The sequence below is a fragment of the Vicia villosa genome, linkage group LG6, assembly GCF_029867415.1.
Source record: "Vicia villosa cultivar HV-30 ecotype Madison, WI linkage group LG6, Vvil1.0, whole genome shotgun sequence".
NCBI lineage: Eukaryota > Viridiplantae > Streptophyta > Magnoliopsida > Fabales > Fabaceae > Vicia > Vicia villosa.
The window spans coordinates 51,568,121-51,594,836 of record NC_081185.1 but is presented as its reverse complement, the minus strand read 5'-3'; the positions used below and the strand labels follow the sequence as shown (position 1 = coordinate 51,594,836).

Sequence of the window (26,716 nt, the reverse complement as noted above, 5' to 3'; positions counted from 1 at the left end):
ATATCCATTGCTTTCAAACACATCAAGTAATAACAAGACTGGTGCAAAGTCTACATAGTTAGCATGCATGTCAACTCTCATTATTTAAGTAAAACATGAAGTTGCACACATCTCACTTTGGTATGCTTATGATTTCTGACTCATGTCAATATGTTTTCTCTAGACAATAGAAAAATTAAACTTTGAATAAAGCAAGGAATTCATAATCATGTTATATTTCATAAATAGTCAGAAATTAGTCATGAATGAAGCATTTAAAGAGAATACATTTTTATTCCATTTGTTCTTTGAACTTTTCTTATCAACCTATCATTTTTGGTTCCATGCATTTTAACTATTCAAACCACATCTGAATCATATGCAAACAAACTTTCATTGGCAGTACTTTTTCAAAAAAATTCAGAAATTGACACTTAATCATGATAACAATTTAAATTAAATAGTATAGGTTACTAGCTTTGATCATCTTTACATTTCACACCCTGTAGAAAATATTTGCTTGCCCCATGCAAAAAAAATAATAATGAGTATAATATGAATGACCTCGCCTATCCCTAAGCTTCTCGCTGAGCCATCTGTGTGCATCAAAGTGCATTAAGCGCACTATGTGGCTCTCCCAGCGAGCATTCCTTATCAGTACATGAATCATGTTGTACTTATGTCATTTTTAATGCCAAAACTCACCAGATTGATGTAGCATAAATTTAAAGTGGTTTGAGTGTGCATGGTGTTCAGTTAGACAAATTCAAAAAATAACAAAAATTCACGAACAAATATAGCAAAGCAAATAAAGCAAGATTAAGAAAAATGCTAAAGATTCAAAGTTAGTTGGCTAGAGCTTTTACTCACCTAAGTCATATTCCTCGAGACCTTTTTCATACTCTCCAGGGTCTTCCTCTTCTTTTTCTTCTTCTTCGTTTTCTCTTGCTTTGTTCTTACCGTTTCCATTTGCTCCAGCAAGTATACTACTTCAAATCCACCAGTATAACCTAGTACCATTCCTTATGGATAAAATGGCCTATTTTGAGGCCATTGAAGTTCTTGTTCAAATTTGTGTTGGGGTTGCATATAGAAAGATAGAAAAACACTTAGAAAGGGGGGTTTTGAATAAGTGTGACTTTAAAAACTCTTAAGATAAAAACAATGAACACAATTAGTTTTATCCTGGTTCGTTGTTAACGAAACTACTCCAATCCACCCCCTTAGAGTGATTTACCTCAACTGAGGATTTAATCCACTAATCAATCTGATTACAATGGTTTTCCACTTAGATACCCTCTAAGTCTTCTAGAGTATACTGATCACAACTTGATCACTCTAGGAAATCACCACTTAGATAACCTCTAAGTCTTCTAGAGTCTACTGATCAAACTGATCACTCTAGGAACCTTTTACAATCAATGTAAAATAAATGTTACAAGAGTATGAATTGCTTCTTATCAAGCTATAATCACAACTGTGATATTTCTCTTAAGTTTTAAGCTTAACACTCACTAAATATTACAAGAGTTTGTGAGGTTGAAGATGAAGTTCGTGAGCTTTGATTTCAACGGCGTTTCAGTATTTTTGCAAGAGTTTGTTTGCTGCTTCTGATCAGAACTTCCATATTTATAGGCGTTTGAGAAGATGACCGTTGAGTTGCATTTAATGCATTGCGTGAATAGTACAACACTGCATTTAATGTTTCACACTTTTGTCAACTACCTCGAGCCATGCTTTTGCTGCTTTTACTGACTTTGCCGTTTGTAACTTCTAACGTTCCTTTTGTCAGTCGGAGATTAGACTTAATAGCCTGTCATCTAGTACTAGCTTCTGATCTCAGATTTGTGAATACAACATTTGAATAATTAGAGTCACAGCTTGGTGCAGAGCATCTTCTTGTCTTCTGGCCTTGACGAGCTTGAGCGTGATACCATAAGAACTTCAGTGCTTATGCTTCTGACTTCATGTTCTTCTAATGCTTCATAGTCTCATAGACCATGTTCTGATTCTGCTTGACCATCTTCTAATGTCTTGAGAGAGCATGTTTTGATGTTGCAATCCTGAACCTTCAGAGTCAGTGCTTCTGAGCGCTGAATTGTGCATACTCTTTATATATTTCCTGAAATGGAAAATGCAAAGGATTAGAGTACCACATTGTCTTATACAAAATTCATATATATTGTTATCATCAAAACAAGAATATTGATCAGAACAAATCTTGTTCTAACACATATGACCAAATTGGTAGTTTTGATTTCTGGACTTTTATTTCTATATTACTTATGAACTCTTTTAGTGCAAGCAAGCCTCTATGGTATGCATCAGTTATGTTCCATTCATGTGTGAAATAAGTTTGCATCAGTTATAACTATTTAAGGTCTCCTGTTTTTGAAGATATGATCATTTGTGAAAGTAATAATCGTTAATATCTTGAAATACCCTGGCTTTGTCTCTGAATCAAGAATGAAGAGAAAGTGAACTTTATAGTTTTGAGGTTTTGCAAAAATAAAGTAGAGTTCTCTTCAAGTTCTTGTCACAATGAGGAGATATAAATTGACTTTATTTTAAACCATCTTTTGACCTTGCTAATAGTGCAGGTATAAGATGTTGGAAAGCATGTTGTGTTAGATTTTTATTGTCCCAAACTCGTGTTCTCATTGGGTGAGCTATAGCTGGCTGAGCGGGAAAAACTTAAGAACATAGCGCACTAGTCGAGACTTGGCATGTTTCAGATTGCGCCTAGAGAGCCCACCTTTTATTTTCATTATCATTTTTCTTTCAATATGTGTTTAAAATAAATACCTAAACAAAAGACTATTTTAAAGAAAAACTGTAAAATATGGTTGGGTTGCCTTCCAACAAGTGCTTGTTTAACGTCAATAGCTTGACAGTGATCAGTTTTATGTAATACCAATTACCTTATAACATGCATAATGATCTTTAATTCTTACCTTTACTTCACCTTTATCAATGTCCACGAGCATCCTCGCAGTTTTCATAAATGGTCTTCCTAAGATGAAAGGCATCTTTGGGTATGATTTGGTATCCATTATCACAAATTCCACATGAAATGATAACTTATCAATTTACATTAGTACATCTTTGAGTGTTCTCACTAGACCCCTTTTCTATTCAATTTGATCCGCTGTCGCACGCGGATCAAAAACGAGTTATTTTGAAAAGACCGTAGATAGCGACAAGTGACTCGAATATCGTTATCAAAGATTCTTGTTTATTATCAACTGAACAAAAACGATTGGGGGGTTTGGTTTAAGTTTCGATTAAACAAAATAAGTGATTATGAATTAAGTGATTATTGAAATAAGCCAATCTACCGATTCAGTTTCTACTATCATCGGTTATTATAATTTTAATACCCTAAGCGGACTGTCTATTCCTATTTGGATACAAACTCAATGACAAGCGCGGTTAAGTTCATGAGATGTATGATCCTATTGTCTGAATTAAGCAAATGGGATAAATTTTCATGGATTAAGCAAACATGATTGATCAGGCACAAAAACGAATTAAGCAAACGTGTCGTGCCTATGTTAGGATCATACAATCAACCAAATTGAATAAATATATTTTATGCAATTGAATTAAGCAAACAAGAACACAAAACATCATTGAAAGGAATTAAACTAGAATTAACATTATAATAATCTCAAGTATTGGAACCTGAATTACAGCAGATTGACTCAAAGGCGATTAGTTCTCCATGAGTTCGTAAAAGCTCTCAAAATTTCGTGAATAGTGTGTGGTGACAATGAACAGTAGCGGCCAGCCCTAGGTACATCATCCAAAAACGTTTCGACCCAACTGGGTCAAATTACAAAACCCAGGCCCACTACTTAACGACCCAAAAACTGAAAATAAAATAGTGTTTCAGCTTCAAACGCAAATATGGGAAATATAGGTTCCAAATTTGACTTCGACTCCAACACGAAAGTCGTAGCTCTCTTTCTTAGCTTTCCGGCGATTATTAGAACGCCTCAATCGGATTCCTGGAACTCCAGTTATGATTGTTTCCGTGTAGACTACTAAAGCTGAAAAATAAAATACAAAAATCAAATAAGGGTAAAAATAAAATAAATTATGAAAACACATTAAAACATAAAAATAATCAAAATAAACCAAGAAAATGCTTGATTACAAACATGGAAGGACGTTCATAAAAATGCACTGATCAAATTCCTCCACACTTGAACTTTTGCACTCCGAGCAAAATGAACAACAAAACAAAGAAAGCACAAACACATCAACAATTACTCATTCCAGGCTAAAAGTCTTCTTCGATTAAGTTTGCATCGATAGGTACTAATCTTGAACACTAAGGATATCGTAGGAACACTAATCCATAATTGTGCAGACATAAGCCTCTTAAATACACAAATCAACTCGAATCATGTTATTATGTTAAAGCCTAACTTACTAATCCTCCTTTTTTCTCTTTTTCATTCAGGAACAATCACATTAAGCCCGTTATCTCCACACACTTATAGCAAGGAAACTGGTTAGTGACTCTGATCCTTTTTGCTTGGGGTTCTGGTACTTATGTGGCATAATCCTTTGCTTACTCTGTTGTAGATGCGGGGGATCGGACCGTAATCCACCCTACCAAGTTCAGCACCAGAAACCGCTGAACCAACTAACAATGAGTTTTATTATCAACTTCTTTTTTTTAAGGCTCTACATTCGTTGGGTTAAATGACCGGGTGAGGGTCACCAAACTTAGAAGGTGTATTCCTTTTTCTTTTTTTATTTTTTTCCAAATAAAAAAAAACTAGATCACTCACTTATTTTCATCGACTTCCCTGCGTAAAGTGCGTGTGAGATGGTGCTGACTGCTGAAATAAACTACTCAAGAGCTGTCACAGAATGAAAATTTAAGGCTAAAACATAATGAGTATTGAAATCAATTTCCACATGCAGGAGACTTACGGTGTTAAGATGATACAGATCTTGTGAATTTTTCCCAAGTCTCCGCAAACTAATCTCAAATTAGTCTATAGCCTAGAACTTTCAAAAAGATGCATTTTTTTATAATAACTGAAAACAAAACAAGACAAAAATAGTAAAACAAGTAAATAAAACAAAGGTTTCCCTCCCCCACACTTAAAATAAGCATTACCCTCAATGAAAGGACATAATTACAAAATAAGAGTGAGAGAAACGACAGAACACACCCAAGTAGTCAAGGAGGATATGTGATCACATAAAAAGCCTTTGCTAGTGAAGGCTCTTCTACAATCTCTCCTTCCAAAACATAACTCTCATGGATCAGCTTTGGGTAATGCTCATCGTCCTTAAAAAGTGGTTTAACTCCTTCTCCTTTTATTCCAGGATCAAGGAATGTTCTTCTAAAAGTAAAAGTGTCAAATGGGCACGTGAAGGTGCTCTCATCTTTCACAACATTAAGGAACCAAAGGTTATGGGGCTACCTCACTACTTTTGCTACATCATCAAGTGAGATCCTATGCACACACATGGACGAACTAATATCATAAATGTCATCCAAGGTCTATCCAATTCCTTTCTTATGTTTCTTAAAAACCTGCAAAAACTTACTTTCTTGATCAAAATAAAGTTTAGAAGAAATTATAACCGAAAGTTTTTTATTCATCTCTAAATAAGCATATTTAAGATTTTCAAGAATTGGTTTCAGCTCTTTGGAAGGTGGTTATTCAATGGATGGTTTGTTCTAGGCATTCGAGGTGTCGAGAGCTTCATCTACATGAATAACTTCATTTGCAACCTCATATGTAGTAAGAATATCATTTTGCAAGGCAAGCTCAATTTCAGCACAAACAGAGCAAATGTTAGTGTCAGTACAAACATCACAAGAGTAAACATCATCAAAACCAGACAATGATGGAAAATCATCTGCAAACAAATCAGTACAAGTATCATCAACATTTTCAGAAAGCAACTCTATTTGAAAAATAGATTGCTCATCCAAGGGTTGTTGGTTTGATCCTTGAGCTTGCTGCATGGCATTCATCAAAGTGGCAAGTTGTCCAATTTGTGTTTGCAAAGTCTGAAGAGTAGAATCTATTTGTTGTTGATACTGGAGATTATTCACAGCCATTTGTTTGACAATATCCTCTAGTGAAGGTTCGAAAGGTGCAGAGCACACAACCTGAAATTCATTCAGATGCTTATTTGGATCCTCACCTACAAAACCATTAAACCTAGGCAACAAATGTATCAAACCAGATTTTAATTCAAAAGGTGCATCAACTGCGGAATACTCAATACATAAATCATTATAGTTCGCATCAGGGGCAACCAACTGTCTCAAAGTTCTTTGTTCAACCATGTTATCAACAAACACAGAAATACCAACTATGTCCCAAACATGCAGAAACAAATAGAAAGAAGAAAAACGATTAAAATAAATTCAGAAAATTATAAAAACACATAATTTCATCTAATTAAACGAAATAAAAATTATGGAAATTTTTTTGGATTTTTTCGAAACAGCAAAAACAGTAAAAAAAAATAATTAAAAATAGAAAAAAGAGGAATTTGGAGATTTGAGGTCGAATTCCAGTAGGCAACATTTTTTTACAATCGACACAATTTTTCCAAAAACCAAATTCTTCGACTCTAAACGTGGACTGGCCAAAATTGTGAGGAAAATATGGCCTAAACGCGAGAACACTAAACCTATGACTCTAATATCAGTTAATAACAACAAGAATCCCCGGCAACGATGCCAATTTGATCTGCTGTCGTGCACGGATGAAAAACAAGTATTTTGTAAAACGTAGTTTAGCGATAACGACAACTCAAATATCGTCTCACAAGGATTCTTAGTTGTTACTAACTGAATGGAATTCGAATTAAGGGGGGTTTGTTTCGTGTTCAATTATAAAAATGCAGAAAATAAGTTATCATGAAAAAGTGATTATCTGAATAAGCTGAAACGAATCAACCCACTGTATCAACTTCCGACTTATCATTGATCCCTATAAATTTCCAATTCCCTAAACGGGTCTGATCCTATTCGACTACAAAAGCTACTGACAAGCGCAATAGAAATTATATGAAGTCTGTCCCTGAATTCCGGATAAAGCAAACGGATTATAAGCTATTGTGAATTAAGCAAACACAATATGATCGAACGCGATATGAAAAAGCTATACTATTCACGAAACACTATTCACGATCAGAAAGAAACATACGCTTGGCTTTGTACGATCATGAGGAACTAATTTCCCAAGGATCAATCTGCTATAATCGAATTCCACTTTGAGGTTCTTTTATAAATTCCATATTAATCTGTTTCCTTTGAATTACTCTTATAATCTCAATTATTTGCTTAATTTGGTTGTGGCTATAGAATATAATTCTTAAATCCGATCGTTGTTGTTGTTTCTGAATCATATTCGTGTTACCGTAGCTTTTGCGTTAATGCGTTCGATCAAATTGCGTTTGCTTAATTTGCAATAGTTTTTATTCCGTTTGCTTAATTCGGATTTCAGAAACTTCCTTCCTATAATTGCTATTGCGCTTGTTGATAGTTCTTGTAATCGAATAGGATCAGACCCGTTTGGGGATATTGGAAATTTATATGAATCAATGATAAGGCGGAAGTCGATACAGTAGGTTGATTCGTTTTAGCTTACTTATTAATCACTTATTTTTTAATCGCTTTTTCTGTAAATCGAAACTGAACCAACCCCCCCCCCCTTTAATTTGATTAGTTAATATAATACAAGAATCCTTGTGAGACGATAATCCGAGTTAATTTGTCGCTGTACTACGTTTTTGAAAAACTACTCGTTTTGATCCGCGCGCGACAGCGGATCAAATTGGCGCCATTACCGGGGATTCTTGTTGTTATTAACTAATATTAGGCATAGTGTTGTTGCTAGGATTCTTTTTGTTTTGTGTTTGTTGATTTTCAGGGTTGCAATTCCGGTTGCAATACAATGATAAGTTTCCAGCCTATCATGTAAGTTTGAAAGCTACTGTTTCGAATCGTTCCGAATTTTTTCCACAAAAGAAGAAAAAATCGACGGACAGTACTCCTTTTGAATAGAATTCTAAAGATATTTGACCCTCAAAATCGCAAATTCGTTGTTTTTCTATTTTTTATGAATTTTTTAATGTTTTCATAGTTTCGAAAATATCCAAAAAAATTCCCAAAATTCTTATTTGTCTTAATTAGATTAAATTTTATGTTTTTATATTTTTTTTTAATTTAATTTAATCGTTTTTCTTCTTTCTACTTGTTTATGCCTGTTTGTGACATAATTGGTATTTCTGTGTTTGTTGATAACATGGCTGAACAAAGAACGTTGAGACAGTTGGCTGCCCCTGATGCGAACTATAATGATTTATGTATTGAGTATCCCGCAGCTGATGCACCGTTTGAATTAAAATCTGGTTTGATACATTTGTTGCCTATGTTTAATGGTTTTGCAGGTGAGGATCCGCATAAGCATCTGATTGAATTCCAGGTTGTGTGCTTTGCACCTTCCGAACCTTCACTAGAAGATATTGTCAAACAAATGGTTGTGAATAATCTCCAGTATCAACAAAAAATAGATTCTACTCTTCAGACTTTGCAAAAACAAATTTGATAACTTGCCACTTTAATGAATGCCATGCAGCAAGCTCAAGGATCAAACCAACAACCCTTGGAAGAGCAATCTATTTTTCAAATAGAGTTGCTTTCTGAAATTGTTGATGATACTTGTACTGATATTTTTGCAGCTGATTTTCCATCATTGTCTAGTTTTGATGATGTTTACTCCTGTGATGTTTGTACTGACACTAAAATTTTCTCTATTTGTGCTGAAATTGAGCTTGCCTTGCAAAATGATATTCTTACTGCAGATAAGGTTGCAAATGAAGTTGTTCATGTAGATGAAGCTCTTGACACCCCGGCTTCCCTGAACAAACCATCCATTGAACAACCACCTTCCCGAGAGCTGAAACCAATTCTTGAAAATCTTAAATATGCTTATTTAGAGATGAATGAAAAACTTTCGGTTATAATTTCTTCCAAACTTCATTTTGATTAAGAAAGTAAGTTTCTGCAGGTTTTGAAGAAGCATAAGAAAGGAATTGGATGGACCTTGGATGACATTTATGATATTAGTTCGTCCATGTGTGTGCATAGGATCTCACTTGAAGATGTAGCAAAAGTAGTAAGGCAGCCCCATAACCTTTGGTTCCTTGATGTTGTGAAAGATGAGAGCACCTTCACGTGCCCGTTTGACACTTTTACTTTTAGAAGAACATTCTTTGATCCTGGAATAAAACGCGAAGGAGCTAAACCACTTTTTAAGGACGATAGCATTACCCGAAGCTGGTCTATGAGAACTATGTTTTGGAAGGAGATATTGTAGAAGAGTCTTCACTAGCAAAGGCTGTTTATGTGATCACATATCCTCCTTGACTACTCGGGTGTATTCTGTCCTTTCTCTCACTCTTATTTTGTATTTATGTTCTTTCATTGAGGACAATGCTTATTTTAAGTGTGGGGGAGGGAACCATTTATTTTCTTCGCTTTTGTTCGTTGTTTTGTTTTGTTTTCAGTTATTTTAAGAAAATGCTTCTTTGAAAATTTTGGTCTATCGATTAATTTGTGGTTAGTTGTGGAGACTTGGGAAAAGTTCACAAGATCGCTATCGTCTTAACACCGTAAGTCTCCTGCATATGGAAGTTAATTTGAATACTTATTATGACATAGCCTTGAATTATCATTCTCTAATAGCTCTTGAGTAGTTTATCTTTGCAGTCGGCACCATCTCACACATGCTCTACGTAAGGAGGCCGATGAAAATAAGTGAGTGATCCAAGTTTTAAAAAAATAAAAAAATAAAAAGTAAAAAAGGAATGCACCTTCTAAGTTTGGTGACCCTCACCCAGTCACTTAACCCAATGGTTGTAGAACCTACAAAAAAAAAAAAGAGATTTCAAGTCCCGTTGTTAGTTGGTTCAGAGGTTTCTGGGGTTGAACTTGGTAGGGAGGATTACGGTCTGATCCCCGCAACTACAATTGGGGAATAAAAGGGGTATACCACTTAGGTACCAGAATCCCATGCAAAAAAGGATCAGAGTCACTAACCGGTAGCCTTACTATGAGTGTGTGGAGATAACGGGTTTAATGTGATTGCGCCAGAATGAAAAAGAGTAAAAAGGAGGATGATTAAATTAGGTTTTAGCATAATAACATGATTCAAAGTGGTTTGTGTGTTCAGGAGGCTTATGACCTCACAATTGCGGATTTGTGTTCCTAGGATATCCTTAGTGTGCAAGATTAGACCCTATCAATGCAATCTTAACCGAAGAAGAGTTTGTAGTCTAAATGCGTAACTAATGTTGTGTGTTTCTCGTGTTTGATTTTATTTTGCTCGGAGTGCAAAAGTTCAAGTGTGGGGAAATTTGATCAGTGCATTTTGATGCACGTTCCTTTATGTTTGTACTTATGCATTTCTATGGTTTGATTTGCTTATTTTTATATTTTATAATGTTTTTCTAATTTAGTTTATTTTTGGTTTAATTTCATTTTCGCACTTTATTTTTAGCATTAGCAGTCTTCACTAAAACGATCATAACTGGATCTCCGAGAATCCGATCGACGCGTTCTAGTAATTGTCGGAAAGCTAAGAGAAAAATCTACAACTTTTGTGTTGGAGTCAAAGTCAGATTCAGAATGCATATTTTCCAGAATTTCATTTGAAGCTGCAGCATTAGTTTTATTTAGTTTTAAGTCGTTAGTTTTGGGCCTGGATTATGTTTGTTTAACCCAGCTGGGTTATGACCCGAATTATTGTTTCTCCCATTTACCTAGGGCTGGCCTCTAATATTCATATTCACGTTTTCTATTCACGAATTTTTGAGAGCTTGACAATTATAATGGAGAACTAAACCTCGAGGATCAATTCACTGTAATCAGATGCCGCTTTGAGGTTCTTTTATAATTTTCCATTAATCTGTTCCTTTGAATCCAATCTATAATTACAATTTCTTGCTTAATTTAACTGTTTTTATATGATAGAATTCTTTAATTTGATTGTTGTCTGTTCTTGAATCAATTTCGTGATTAGTGTAGCTTTTGCATTATTCACGAAAAAATATTTGGCAGGTCCTACAGAAGAAGAAAAAGGTGAAAATTAGATATATCTATTATGAACTCATGAAAGATTCAAACAAAGTCCCTTGGAGGAAAATTTTCTTTGATAATAGAGCAAGACCTAGAGCTCATTTTGTTGTTTGGATGGTCTGTCATGGAAATCTTGCCACCAAGGAGAGATTGAAAATGTTTGTAAATGATTAATAATGACTGCTGATGTTTTTGTACTCATTAGGAAACAATCCAGCATCTATTTTATGAGTGTGTGGAAATGAGAAACATCTGGGGCTATTTATTAGATTGGATTCATCTGAATCACACCCCTGGAAACTGGAACATGAGCTGAATTGGTTAATGAAGCAGATAAATAGGAAGAATTGGAAAATAAAGCTGCTAAAGATTTTTTTTACTGAAACTCTGTTGAATGTTGGAGGTATAGAAATGATATTAGTTTTGGCAATACTGTAATTAAAAAGAGTATAGGGCCAAAAATGATAGATACTTTGATATATAAGGCTTGGATGAATCCTAAGCTTAGAGCCCGCATTGGGGAACTAACGATGTAGTTTTCGTCTCCTAGTTTATTTGTTTTGTTGCTTAGGCTGGATCCATTGGATCGCCTCTTGTAATTAGATGTTTTTGGTTAATAGAAGTATCTTATTTTCCAAAAAAAAAAAGATATACACAGAAATAAACAATACTTAAAATAATAAAAAATTATGCTATGTCTTCAAAATCTAACACCAGTCCCCAAAAACAGCGTCATTGTGAGGTTGAGCACAAAAGTAAGTTTTATAATTATCATATCCACAAGGATTGATAGTTTTGAAGGTCGTTCAAAAGTTTTTAAGATTTCAAGTAGAGAAGGATTTTATATTTGCTTTGATGCATGAAAATAAATTACATAAAATAAGTGACAGAAAGTAAAATGGATATCTCAGTGTTAATAGTAAGAAAGCTTGCTAGGGGCAGATTTCGTTGTTACGTATTTATCATGCATAACCATAGATTAGTATATGCTCATTAACTCAGCTATTAATATTACCACTTGTTTCTCTCATTTGTATTTACCGTCGGTTTCAACATCGTGAAATCATTGCATTATCTAATAGAAGATATTTCTGTCTATTGACCAACACATTAAGTTCCAACAGCTATAAAGCAACAAGACTCTGCATTGATCCTCCTACAATACATGCAGATATTGAACCTAACCCTGTGTATCGGCATTAGTATCAAATATATTATTATCTTTGATCTATTACTGATAAGCACCTTTTGAATGGCAAGTCATATCATGAAAATAAGATTTAGGTAGAAAATCTAAAACATGCATTAAGATTCAAGAGTCATCAATATTAAAGCTTGAGCATACTTACATAAAACTTACTGGCCTATTTAATACATGAATATAATGTTAACAAATATATTTTAGCTACGCTTACTCATCGTAGCTATACTAATAATCCCACGAAGCTAACCCTTGAAGGTTATATGTTATGTCACTTAAGCAACACATCCGCCTTCGAGCTCCCTCTCTTTTTCTCTTTTTGTAGACCAAGGTGAAACTAATTCAATCCTGTAATACCTCACTCCATTGTAACTCCCTTTTTAATGAACTAGAGACCAATATTTATAGGTTTGGATTATGGCCCTCGATAGGCGCACCTCCCATGCGACTAGAGAGCCTGCTTTCTTCTAAATTAAGCAATGTTAGTGTTCTGATAAGTGGATCTAGATGCCTTGCCTCGCTAAACGTACAATGTCAGCTCTTAGCATATAAACCTTGCTTCACCATGAAGTACTTAGACCTATAAGTTTTATTTGGCCTTGTGAACTCGCCTAACGTGCCTAAATCCTTCCCTAGCGAGCCATGTATTTCAAGGTTTTTCTATGGCTTGGTCTTTGCATGCTGAATCGTGGCTTTCCAATCCTTTTTACCTGTTTTTAAATGATACAAGCTAGGAAGTCTAAACAACTATTTTACAAATTTGCATAGATAATATGGGGGATTTTTATATTGGTTTCTTGTAAAATAAGTTAATAAGTGCCTACTTATTTTACGTATATTTGATACTTATCATGTGAGCTTGATTTTATATATAAAGAACCACGTTTTTCTCTCTTACACTAAACTTATTTCATGTTTCGTCTCCAAACTTAATTTTCTATTTACAAATCCATATTTCTCTCATAAACCCAACTCTATTTTATGTTGTTCTTGTTGTTGTTTGAGTTGTTGTTAATGTTGTTTTGTTTTTTATTATTGTTATTGTTGTAGTGTTGTTGTAGTTTTTTTTAGAATAATTTTTCAATATTGTCAATAAGGTAACTATTCTAAGTGTTGTTTTGTTAATGATTTATTGATTGCCTTGGTTGACAACATTGAAAAATTTATTCCTAATCATATTGAGAAGATATTGCAACCCAAAAACAAAATGGTGAATTATTAGAAATTTTAAGTGATATTTTTTATTGTTCTCCATTTTTTGTCTGCAATAGAAGTCATTTATTCCCTCGGTTGGGCTGATAACTGAGGGGGGAAAGTCCCTTAGAGACACACTTTGTTACCTAACAACTTATGTTTATGATTTTATTTCTTTTAAAATGGCGCCCCTATTCTATTTTTAAATTAAAAAATAAATCAGCTATTCCTTTGTTTGTTTGTGCCAAACGAGAGGAAAAATAACGGTGCACTTAATTTTATTCTATTTTTCAATTAAAATATAAATCAACTATTCCCTCGATTTTTATAGCCAATAGAGAGGAAAACTTCCAGCAACATTGTTCTCCAAAATCATAATGTTAGCTTTAATTCCCTTTTGCATTTCTCATAAACTTTTTGAGCCCTAGAGAACAAAACACCTTCTTCATCTTCTCAACCTAAAAAAGAAGAAAAAGAAGAAGAAAATTCTTGCACTAAAAGTTACAACCACCAAAGATACAGAATTAGAAGATGAACACTAGCAAAGAAAAATTAATAAAAACATGGAATTCATGTTTCGAAATTTCAAGGAATTTCTAAGGCACAAAAGGCAATCTTCAAAGTTTTATAAGAAAATAAACAAAAAAGATTTTCATTCATTCCTACATGACATTTGTTCCACGAGGGAACCAAAATGGATCAGTGATTGGAGGCTGTAGATGGCAACAGCGAATTGAGCTTCTAGTTTAGTGGAAAGAGACTTAACCTGCAAGGTTAGCACTCTATTATCCAAGTTAGTATGAGAGTAAGATAAACAAATGAATTTTGAATTCAATTTGTACTTGAGGAATGGCGTGTTTTCCTTTATATAGTAAAGTGGTTATAAAATCTTTCTGACCTTTAGGCGTGGAATACAGAGATTTGTCTGATGGATCTTGCATTTAGATCACTTTTACTCTAGACTAGGATAATATATCTACTCTGTGAGTAACACGGTGGATCAATGTGTTATATAGGCCATAGTTATTAGGCCTTTTAGCCGGCACAGAACAATTGCAATCTAAGCCTTTGCATCTACTCTATGGTGTGAGGAATTTTTTGCATTTGTCCTCTTCTGTCGGTCGTAGCTCAACTTGAGAAAAAATTTAAGATATGGCGTCATTGTCATGGTGAATTCTTTCCTTAAATGCAACTCATGCTTTAGATGTATTTTCACATGCTTTATGATGATGAAATTTGGGAACTAAAGTACTTGAGTGTTTTTATGAGGAAATATGAATCATTGTTAGCATTTATTTTCTTTCTTTTAGTAAGACATTGCACAATGTTTGAAGAACAATTATACAGTTTTTTGGTGCATTACCTTTGTTCTTTCATCATCTGCATTCCTGCAACATACTATTTTCCTTAACTAATGGAAGTGGTGCCCGCTATGTGTTAAAATTGAAAATGGATACTTTTGTCTTATGGGTAGACCCTACGATTTCAGCAACCGTTCCTATATTTGATCGTGAAGATAGTCTGGAAAGAGATTTTCTTGAAGTGGGTCACTCTTTTTACTGGGTGATATTGATCCTTGAGGAAGATAAATGGATTTGAGGTGAATATGGAGGGTGCGACATCCCTTTTTATGAGTGCACCTTTTTAATTCTACGTCTCTGATTTCCCTTCAATAGTTTTGAAATAGAAGTTATAGACCACCTAATAATTTCTCCCTCGCAACTGAACCCCTGTGAATTGAGCCTATATAAAAGTCTTTCTGTATTAGAGTGACTATCGAGGAGCAAAGTTATTTTTGACATTTTTCTTCCATATTTCAAGGGTACAAACTAGATCATCAAATTGTGCATAGGATCAGGGCTTAATTACACTAGAGTAGGCTACCCGTTAATTTGAAGTGTATCATGATGGCGTGAAGCATTTGCAAAGATCAGTTCTTTTTTGTTACTGACTCAACAAAGAGAATCATGCAAAGGTTTGTGCCACGGAGACAAGAATAAAAAGTCGATGTACGAGTTTGTTTTGCAAGTTTTGGAACCAAGGCCAATTTATGATGGGGAATGAATCATATATTTACAAGGAAAGTGACTTGTCCCAAAAAGAGCTTTACTTGAAGTAACGATTAATTACATTCTTTGAGTAGTTGGGTGATGCATGCGGCATTGTCCCTCGAGACGAAGCCTTAAAGAAACACTTGAAACGACTCATTGAAACCCATTTGTTGATGAACACCAACACCAAATAAAAGGGAAAGGTTATCTTTGGTAAGAAACCAGTGCCTCTTTCCTCTTATATAAGTTAGGCTTACCTGAAATATTCTTGACATTTAACAATTTCCATATGTTAATTCAATGAAGAGTGATGAAATAACTCACTAAATTAAAAGGGGAGTTTGAATTGTTTCGACGATTTCTATACTAAAAAGAAAGTTTCTCAACCCACCCCATGGTTATCTTACACACCACGCAAAACTCCAATTTTGCCCCCAGCTTCCGTAGATGCACATCCGAAAGCACCCCATATTTTGAAAAAATTTGATTCCTTCCGTAGATGCATCTACGGAAGCGTAATAAACAAGTGTATATGGGAAAAAAAATACACATTAAAATCTCCTAAGGGAAGCTTCTGTAGATGCATCTACGGAAAAGCTTAGCGCTACATTGTTCCGTAGATGCATCTACGGAAGTGTCTGATATAGTTTGAACCAGAATGATCACTCCCCCATTGTTTCCTTTCTCCAAACTCTTCATACTCCACACCCTAAAAACCCTACATCATCAATACCTTATTTCACTTCAACACTCAAACTTTTTGGTGCAACAAATCAAAGGGAGCAAGAAGAGTCTGAATTTCAGGTAAATAATCATTTTCAACCACTACATTGTTCACATTGTCAATGAATTTTTTTGCAAAAAAGTTACGTAGCTTCCGTAGATCCATCTACAGAATGTGTTGAAGATGAACACTTCCGTAGATGCATCTACGGAATAGTCCCAACATTTTTTCACAGCATTTTATAATTTTGTGTGATTTTGACAAAATAGGTATGGTGCACCCCGATAATATTTCAAAAGAATTAGCTACCTTAGTCGATGTTTGTACGAGTATCGATGGGGTAGTCACAAATGTGGTAGATGTCGGAGGTGACTTTCATGGCAAGGAAGACTTTGATGATCGTGAAAGCATGCTAACATGGATTCGTAGGAATGCAACTAATCTTGGTTTTGGTGTGGTGATAGGAAAATCGGATAATGGTACGGCAAGAAGAAACCTGTTTGTAACAATATTGTGCGAAAGAAACGGGAAATACCATCCTCCTCTAAAGAATTTTAAAAGAGATGACACGGGTAATAGAAAATGCGAGTGTCCATTTAAAATTCGTTGTTACATGTTGGCTAGCAAGAAGTGGAGATGCTCTGTTGTTTGTGGTTTGCATAACCATGATTTATGCACAAAATTACAAGGCCATTCGGTGGCATGTCGGCTCAATCCGGTTGAGAAGACATCTATTAAAGACATGTCCTTGAATTTTGTCCAACCGAAAAATATACTTGCCACATTGAAAAGGAAGTAACCCGACAACATTTCAAATATAAGGCAAGTGTATAATCAACGGTACCGCAATAAAAAGGCGAGTAAGGGAGATAGGAGCGAGATGCAACATTTGTTGAAAATGTTGGATGATAACAAATGCGTGGTGCGGTACAGATATTGCGATGACGAGTTTACGGTCCGAGATATTTTTTGGACTCATCTGGATTCCATAAAGTTGTTCAACACTTTCTCGACAGTGCTCCTTCTCGATTCTACCTATAAGACCAACAAGTATCGACTCCCATTATTCGAGATGGTCGATGTTACATCCACCGAGAAGACCTTTTCTGTTTGTTTTTCTCTTTTGGAGTGTGAAAAAAAGGATAATTTTAGGTGGGCCTTGGAGGTGTATCGCTTACATTTCAAAAAACAAGTCGAGATGCCTAAGGAGATTGTTACGGACCGCGACCCCGCTTTGATGAATGCGGTTGCAAAGGTATTTCCTTCTTCCGATGCATTACTTTGTCAATATCACATATCATGTAATGTGAGAAGTAAGGTTAAACCCGTTGTGGGAACTAAACTAGTTGCGACCGAAGGTGGGAAAGTGGCGAAGCCCGGAGTGATTTAAGAACAACATCCTTTACTCTCAATTGATCGGCAATGTGCCTCGGGCCGGATTGAGTTATATATTTCATGAGGAGAATCAAGGTGAAACAATTGGTGGTGATACCGCAAAGTGTGGTTGCATTATTACTATCACATATGGTCTCCCGTGTGCTTGTGCTATTGCTAAAAAAGTGAGATTAGGTGAGCCAATAATAATGAATGAAATCACTCCTCAATGGAAGAGGCTTAGTTTTGGTGATGATGGTTGTGTTGAAGAAGATTTGAATATCTCTATTATTTCCGAATTGGAGGCGATACAAGAGAGGTTTTCGAAGGCCGGTGACAACACAAAATTATACAGCAAAGAACAATTGCGGAGGATTGGATTTCCCAAAACAACAGACATGAAACCATCATCTGAACCCGTTAAGACAAAAGGTGCGCTGAAGAAAGTGAAATCTACGCCAAATGACAACTCGACAACACGGTCTCCTTCATATTGTGAGCATGTCGACAAACGCTTTCCCGACTCACCTACTCCGAAATCGCAAAAATCTCAAAAGAGTTCAAACAAGGGAGCTCGCTTAAGCAAACCGCCTCCGACACCTATTCCACCTCAAGTTTCGAAAGTTTCAACTCTGATTCCAACACCTATTGTTCTAAAAGTTCTGATTCCATCAATTGAAGAGGTACAAATTGCTTCAAAAATTCCATTCATTGACGAGATGCCGGTTTTTATGCATAAATACATCGACCGGATCGTCAATGTGGCGGGGGACGGTAATTACAGATTTCGGGCCGTATCGGCTTTGCTTGGTAAGGGAGAGGATGCACATGAGCTTGTTCGTCATGATCTTATCGAAGAGTTGCTGAATCATAAAGACTCATGGGTATTTGGAGACGAAACTAAATTTGAATCGGTAAACGAAGCTCTTGTTCCTTGGGGGGCGCCTACGCACCAGTTTCGCATTAGATGAGATTCTTGAAAATGGGACATCTTATTGCATGCGCATATGACATGGTATGCATTGACTTGACGCGTTATGTTTTTTCGGAAACCTTTTTTCCGCTCTGCACCACACCTCCTCCAAATCCAATTGATCGTATTATATATTTTGGATGGCTCGCCAAATCGCGTCATTTTGTACAAGTTTACTTGAAATCGGGATGCCCCAGACCACCTACGTAACTAGAATGGAATCTTCATTATACCGAACTTGCCGAGACGTGGTCGGGTGTATTTGTTGATAGGATGCATGAATTCGAAAGATTGAAGAATATCGATAAAATATCGAATGCGGAAAAGTCAAAATTGGAACCACCAATAGATTTAGTCGGCGACAGTTCTTTTCATGTATTTATCTAGTTTCAAAGTGTAATATATGCACTCTATAACATTGCAATATAATCCTTTTTTATGTTTGTGTGTTTGTATCTAGTTTTCTAAATTTGTTAACAAAACTGTTGCCTACTGCTTTTTGTTTTGCTAAAAAATTAGCAGGGAAAACTTCCGTAGATGCATCTACGGAAGGGTGTTACATTGAAAATTATAGGTTTTTACCGTAGATGCATCTATGGAAAGGAGAAATTTATCCCCCTTCCGTGGATGTATCTACGGAACGTTCTGTGACAGACATTATATGGTCCATAGTCTCCAAAGGCTTCTATAAATTTGGGGTTTCTAGGTTTGCATTACACACAAGCACAAACCCTAAACACAAACACAAAAATGTCTTGCATTAGACCAGGTGGATGTCACTGAACATCAGTGAAGCGTCTCGATCCTGAACCGGAATATCGCATAAGGGATGGGCATGTCATTTTCTCTCCCGTCAAACCCCCCTGTGCCAGTGAAGTTTTGGAATATCCATTCCTTCGACCAACTCAAGAGGACTATCATGTCTTTTTTAGAGGGGGAGTACATACCCGGAGAAGAAATCAAAAGGTTCCAGAGGCTTAGAACAAGGACCTCGTTTGAGACCGGAAAAACGGAACGTTGGTAGGTTGAAGTGAAATTCGACATGGATTGCATTCAAATGATGCATGGATTAGATGACATTGTTTTAACCGTTGTAATTTCTTAGATCTCTTAGTTTTCTTAATTTTTTGTTTGAAATTCCGTTGTAATATCGATTAATCAATGAATCAATGCAATGTCTTTTGTGGTTAAAAATGCTTCTGCTATGGTTTTATGGGTCTGGGTTGATTCCGTAGATGCATCTACGGGAGACTTCCGTAGATGCATCTACGGAACAAAACAACGTTAAACAAAAAAAATAAGTGTTTCCGAATATGCATCTACGGAAACACGAGAGCAAAATGGTCAATTCGATGGTGCGTGAAAAAGAGAAGGGATTGGTTGAGAAATTCTCTACTAAAAAACGGACTGAAAGTTCGAAACCGATAATTTTTCATGATTACATTTTTATGTACTATTTTATTGTGCTTAAATTAAGGATAAAAAAATTAAAACTTTAAAATCTATTTATAGTATTTGTATATTACAGTCTAAATAGTTTGGAGATTTATACTATAATAAATATCATATGTGTTTAATAAACATGCATAAAATATAATTGCCGTCTAATAAAAAAATCATTAATTTATGTTATCAAAAAAAATTATTAATTTATTATATTATACAAATAATTTTAAAATATTTTTATAAGTTGGTGGAATACACATTTGTTATTAATTGTCAATTTTAATTTTTTACACAGTAGCTGCACCAACTATTTTCTCTTAACTCACACTACGTACACATCTCTCAAAATGATGTTTTCATAATTTTTATAGTAATAATAAATACACTATTTTAAACAAAGATAATTGGTTATCTTTTTTAGTTTTATTCGTTTAAGTTATTACTGCTTCAAGTTCCTGAGATGATGAAGCACTGCGTGACAGCAACGTTGAGTAGGAGAGAGCTAGTAGAATTTAATGATTCAAACTTCTTAGTAATAAAGACAAAGAAGTAAACAAAAAGTTTTCATATCAATTTCTAACAGCATCTATAAAAAATCAAAATAACCCAAAATAGAACTTCATTGAAATTCTAAGTCTACAAATAATTAACCACTTATGGAGAAGATGACAAATTGCCAGTGAATCATAGTATTCTCTTGCTACCACATTAGTAGACTAGTTCAGAGAATCATGTGATACAAGTATTACTATTTGTATGTAATGTCTTTAATTTTAACCAATGTTTTAAAAATCGGACCGGTCATTAAACCGGTGAAGGTACTGGGTCACTGGTTCATCGGTCGAACCACTGGGTCACTGGTCGAACCGCATGACCAAACCGGAATAAACCGGATTAAACCGGATTAAACCTGTCATTATAATAAACTATATATATGTATAAAACCGGTCGAACCGGATCATTCAATCTAAAAAAAAATTATAAGGCTCTTAAAAATCACAAATTTAGTTCAATATTAAACATAAGTATTACACATAACAAAGCAGTACAAATTACAAAGTCTAATTGCAACATAAACTAATTGGGTTCTTTAGAACTAAAACACTCAAATATCTATTAAATTTAGTTCCAAGGAGGTAAAATTATCTCAATGTTGGGATCTCCTTCAATATCAAAGCCATCTCCGCCAAAATCAATCGCATTTGCAACATCTTCCCCGTCAATGATATTATTACTTTGATTGTTTTCTCCGGAGTTAAGTGATGCATCTCCCTCAACATCAACCTCATCAAAATTTAGTTCATCTATAACAACATCAATTTAAAGAATTTAGAAATTGACATATTTTAAGAAATTAAAATAACATAATGGTAATCACAAAAATTAATACCATACCAATATCATTTGAAATAGGTTGGATTGTCATACTAGCAAGATCTTTGCATAGTGCTTCCACCTCCTCAATGGTCAAGAATGGTGGTGAATCCTCCAACACCCAATTAGAATGATCACCAAGTGTTTCAAAATTAATAGGATCATAATTTTGTTTCTTCTTGGTTCTACAAATGATTAACGGCAATGTCAAACATAGAACCAAATCAACTTAACAAATCTAACAATAATATACTTTCTTAACAAATCAATAAATATCACATGTTCTTAAATATAGAACCTTAAAATATTCTTAATAAACCAAACAAAATCATATATTCTTAATTATAGAACCAATATTCTTATGTCATCAAGACAAAAACAAAATAGTTTTGTTTATAAACCAAACAAACCAAACAATAGCATATTTCTTAACTATAAAACCGCATCATCTATTCTTAACCATAGAACCTATATTCATTTCATCAAGTATCAAAACAATAGCATATTAAAGCATAATAAGTGCAATACCTATTTTGTAGCCGTAAATTGTAACGAACATAAACGAGATCGTTAAGCTTTTGATGCTCCAACCTATTTCTCTTTTTTGAATGAATGTGTTCAAACACACTCCAATTTCGTTCACAACCAGATGCACTACAAGTTTGACTCAAAATCCGAATAGCCAGCTTTTGCAAATTCGGCGCTTCGGTTCCATAAGTGTCCCACCATTGATCTAGAATAATGCATGTGAAAAAAAAATAGAAAACATTTTAAAATACATATTGACATTCTACTAAAATGCTTAAAGTTTATCATATAAATTTATCTGGCAAAACTTCATCTCGGTTTTCTACTGCGGTTGTCCTTCCAAAACTACCTTCACAATTTTTGAATGAAGTCATCTCAGCAGTTAATTTAGATCGCAAGTCCTTACTATCATAAGCATACTTTTCAATGACATCCAAAAGGCCTTGGGTGGTGGACTTGTTTTTTTCATATTCCGGACCAAATCTACAAGATGGATTTAACCAATAACCAGCAGCATGGAGATTTTTCCGAAGTTGTGCATCCCAACGGTTATCCAAGATCTTCAAATAAGGCTCTACTTTCAACTTATTTCTTCTAAACCTCTTCTCAATCTCCTCTCTTGCTTTATACATAGCTCGATAGAGATATCCCATAGCCGGCTTATCTTCACTATCAACAATACGCAACACACGTACAAGAGGTTCTGTAATTTTCACTATGTCAGCACATTTAGACCAAAAGCTTGAGTCTAAGACTTGTTCCACAAATTGCTTTGCCTTGACATCTTTGGAATAAGCTGTGGTTGTCCACTCTTTGGATGTTACCATGGCTCTTAGTGCATCTTTATGAGATAGAATACTTTGCAATGCAATGAAATTAGTAGCAAAGCGGGTTGGAGCAGGACGGAGTATTTCTTTTCCACCTGTATTTTGTCTCATTAAATACAATGCAAAACAATGATTATATATGTATTTGGTAATTTTTGAAGCATGTGACACTGCCTCACTTACTTCCTCCAATTTGCCCATGTCTTGCAACATCAAATTAATACAGTGTGCTGCACAAGGAGACCAAAACAACTTAGGAAACTCCTTTTCCAACAACTTCCCAGCAGCAACATAATTCGCAGCATTATCTGTAACAATTTGAACAACATTTTCCGGTCCAACATACAACACTACTTCCTTGAAAAGCTTAAATAGTGTTTCTGCAGTTTTAGAAGCACCTGAGGCATCAACCGACTTTATGAAAACAGTTCCTTTTGGGCAATAAACTAAAAAGTTGATAAGAGTTCTCCTACAACGATCAGTCCACCCATCTGCCATAAGAGTACAACCTGTATCCTTCCAAATAGAACGATATTGCTCTATCTGTATCTTCACGTCATCAACCCACTTATTTAACAAATTACCACGAAGAGCATGCATGGTAGGAACTTTATATCCAGCACCCATACAACAAAGAGCATCAATTGCAGGTTGAAAATATGGTGAATTTGCAGCATTGAAAGGAATAGATGCATCAATAAACCACTTGGCAATAGCAAGATCACATTTTTCTATCACTTCTTTACTTTGCATCACACTTTTTAAAGTAGGCTGAGCTCCCGGAGTTGTTCTTGGTAAAAAATAAGTACCAATACGAGCGTCATTCTTTTTAGATGCACCAATTTGCAATTCACCTCCCTCCGCACTAAATGACTCACTTTCAGCCACACTCAATATTTCTGTAATTGCTTCCAACAAGAAGAAAATTACAGGTGCAAATTGAAAAACATGTGCTATGGAAAAAGAAGTGGAACGTAACTCAGTATCGAGTATTAGGTTTCTTTTATTATTTTATTTTAATTTTTTATTAAAATAGACGTTGTTTTTAATTATTTATTAAAATAGAAAATCAACTAAACAGTCAGTTTAGGAAAATCACTGGTTTTTTAAGTTTTAGCGGTTTTTACCAGTTTTTTTCGGTTCTTATCGGTTCAATCACATTGTCGGATATATCTGACTACTGAAGTAGACAAAAGTAAGGTGAGGATATATTTGACTCATCTGTGTTTGTGGTGTGTAATGTTGAAGAAATGGTTTGGAGACCCTATTTATTGAAGATTTGGAGCAATTTGGACCAAAAAATTCTTATCCTACCATCAGAGCATGTTTTGAATATTAACCTCTGAATTCACCATTTTTAGGAAAATAGGGAGTTTCAGATAGGCATATCTGAAATAACTCCTATCTTTTTTTTAAAAATGAATGTTATTTCCGATATGTATATCCAAACCCCTATTTTTTTAAATGAAAACAATTTCGAATATATATATATATATATATATATATATATATATATATATATATATATCAGAATCAGAAACAGAATCAGTAACACATAAACATGAAAAATAAAATAGTAAAAGTAAACAACGGTAAAATGTAGAATATATATTATATATATTGAATCGGAATTTACGTTATGCACGACAATACATACAAAAAAATTGTTCGATTACATTCTAAAATGCACAGAACGAATTCTCATTGCTTAAATCTAAAAACGGTTCTTTCTTCGACTTCTCCCTATTTGAATCTCTCTCAAACTTCGTCAATTTGGAGAACTCTGTCATCCTTTCCAAAAAGTGATCCGGCCAAGTTTCCGCCTCTTTTCTGAAATGTGTCGTCCACTCCACTGATGTAGCCAGAATAAGACACTCTGGTTTCAAATAAACCTGAACAAAATGGAGCGGTCTAAGATACCTAATACAAATGATGCGGCCGGATGGGTCTTGAGATGGGTGACTCCGAAGTGGGAAAAATGTCTCCGAAAAATCATATCTCGTCAGATCGATACACACCTTGTCATATGCAATTGCTATAAGATGGCTCATTTCAGGGAAGCACATCCACTTTACAACTGGTATGGGACCGCTAACACATGGAACAAGAGCATTGTGAATTTTATCGAATTCTTCCTTTTTCCCATATAGTTGTGTGTAAATTTTCCTATGCACCATCAACTCCGAAATAAGTGTTTGTCGCACAAGAGTGTGATTCTTCACTCCTTTACCAAGTAAACCGAACACGCCCCAAAATTCACAATTACCATCACTCCCCTCATCTACAAAGTGTTTGTGCATAAAAATTGACATCTCATCAATATGGATAATAGGTAATGGAAGTAGTGGTGTTTTAATCGGAGGTGCAAGTGGTTGTTTTTGTAAGTACAAGATTACACTCACCAAGGAGAGTTTTTGACTCATGGCAAACATATTCAAAAGCACAAGTGACTAACTCAAGGAAAAGCATGCTTTGGCCATCTTTGCATCTGTTAGGTCGACCTAGATCACTATTAGGTCGACTCAAACTGAAGCAAAAACACAATGTCTCTGTTAGGTTGACCTAGCTCACTATTAGGTCGACTCAAACTAAAGCAAAAGCAGCATGTCTCTGTTAGGTCGACTCATTCACATTCCCAGGTCGACCTAAACTGAAGAAAAGTCTCAAGAATGGATTCTAACTGATTTTAGGTCGACTTAGACTCCTAACAAGTCGACCCAACTGGCAACAAATTCAAACTTGATTAATATACTCCATTTAGGTCGACCTAATTAATGAAGTAGGTCAACCTATCTCCTCAAAAAGTGCCAAATTGAATGTTTGCTCAGCACCAACATACCAGCTCCTTATATATCATCTTATGTTAATTATTTTCTGATGAACACCAACAACTGAAAGAGACACAAAGGCTTCTCATCTTCGTTCTTCCTCTCAACTCCAACACAACTACACACAATCATTTTTGCGTTGAGGGTTTGCGATCAAGAGCGATAACGTCCATGGAACGGAATTGAAAATTCCTAGTGGGTGAAGATTTGTGGGGTTTTTGGTGAATAAAATCTGTGGATTTTGTCCTCCAAGATTGGTGAATTTTGGGGGTTTTTATCAAGAGACTTCATCAAAGATTCAGCTGAGTATGAAGATTGAAGAACAAGGTTTCGATCAATTCAAAACACTGCAGAAAGGAAATCAAAGTGAAGCTCTTGGAAGATACTTGATCTGGCTCAAGATCAAGGGGAAGAAGATTCAAAGGATCAATATATTGGGTTTATCGTTATCGCTTTGTTATCTTCTTTGTATAAACTGTTTTCAAACATAATGAAAGACAACCCAATTCCCGTTTGGAATTGGGGGCAGATGTAGTCGTAGCGAGGACGATCGATGAACTGCCTGAACAAATATCGTGTTCTTATCGCTTTTATCTTTTCGTTTATGTTTCGCTTAATTCTAGTCATAATTGCAAATTGATCAAAGGTTCAAGTGTTAAACTTGTGTGATAAGATTCTGCACAAACATCACAAGTCACCACACATTGAATCATAATCAATTTGGACATTATTACCAAGTGTTCGATATATTGCTTCAATCATTATCAAGTCATTGCAAACAAAGTCAATCAAGCAATTAATTAAACGATTCAAATTGGCTTAATTGATTGATTCTCAAAGTGATCTTTTCATCATTAACGCTTAACTATTTTGTGGTTTCTTCATATATCCGATCCTTTCGATAGTGGTTCGGAATAGACGCGAGTCGATCCCGAAACGCTTTCGCCTAAATTTGAAACAAATCCGAAAAATTCTGAGGCATCTATTCGCCCCCCCTCTAGATCCTCAAGCCTAGCGTCTAACAAGTGGCATTAAGAGCTCTGGTTTATTCCGTGCTACGTGAAACACTTATTGGAAAGATGGCTTCCG

At 35.1% G+C, this 26,716-nt stretch overlaps 1 protein-coding gene across 1 annotated transcript; it reads right to left on the bottom strand.

The window, feature by feature from the left end:
- Positions 1–21,192: 21,192 nt before the first annotated feature.
- On the bottom strand, positions 21,193–25,222 carry LOC131613658 (uncharacterized). The gene is made up of 5 exons (XM_058885307.1): positions 24,490–25,222; positions 22,322–23,707; positions 21,973–22,177; positions 21,466–21,629; positions 21,193–21,374 (listed from the first exon to the last, which is right to left on the bottom strand). Exons 1-5 carry the CDS (start codon positions 25,220–25,222, stop codon positions 21,193–21,195), a joined length of 2,670 nt encoding a protein of 889 aa, XP_058741290.1.
- Positions 25,223–26,716: the final 1,494 nt, after the last annotated feature.

Excerpts from the sequence above, each read along its gene's own strand:
- LOC131613658 (XM_058885307.1), bottom strand. The coding sequence starts at position 25,222 with ATGAGTCAAAAACTCTCCTTGGTGAGTGTAATCTTGTACTTACAAAAA. Across the intron at positions 23,708-24,489 it reads AAGCAATGAGAATTCGTTCT|CAATTACAGAAATATTGAGT; the intron begins GTGCATTTTAGA and ends TCTTGTTGGAAG. Across the intron at positions 21,630-21,972 it reads AATTTACGGCTACAAAATAG|AACCAAGAAGAAACAAAATT; the intron begins GTATTGCACTTA and ends AATCATTTGTAG.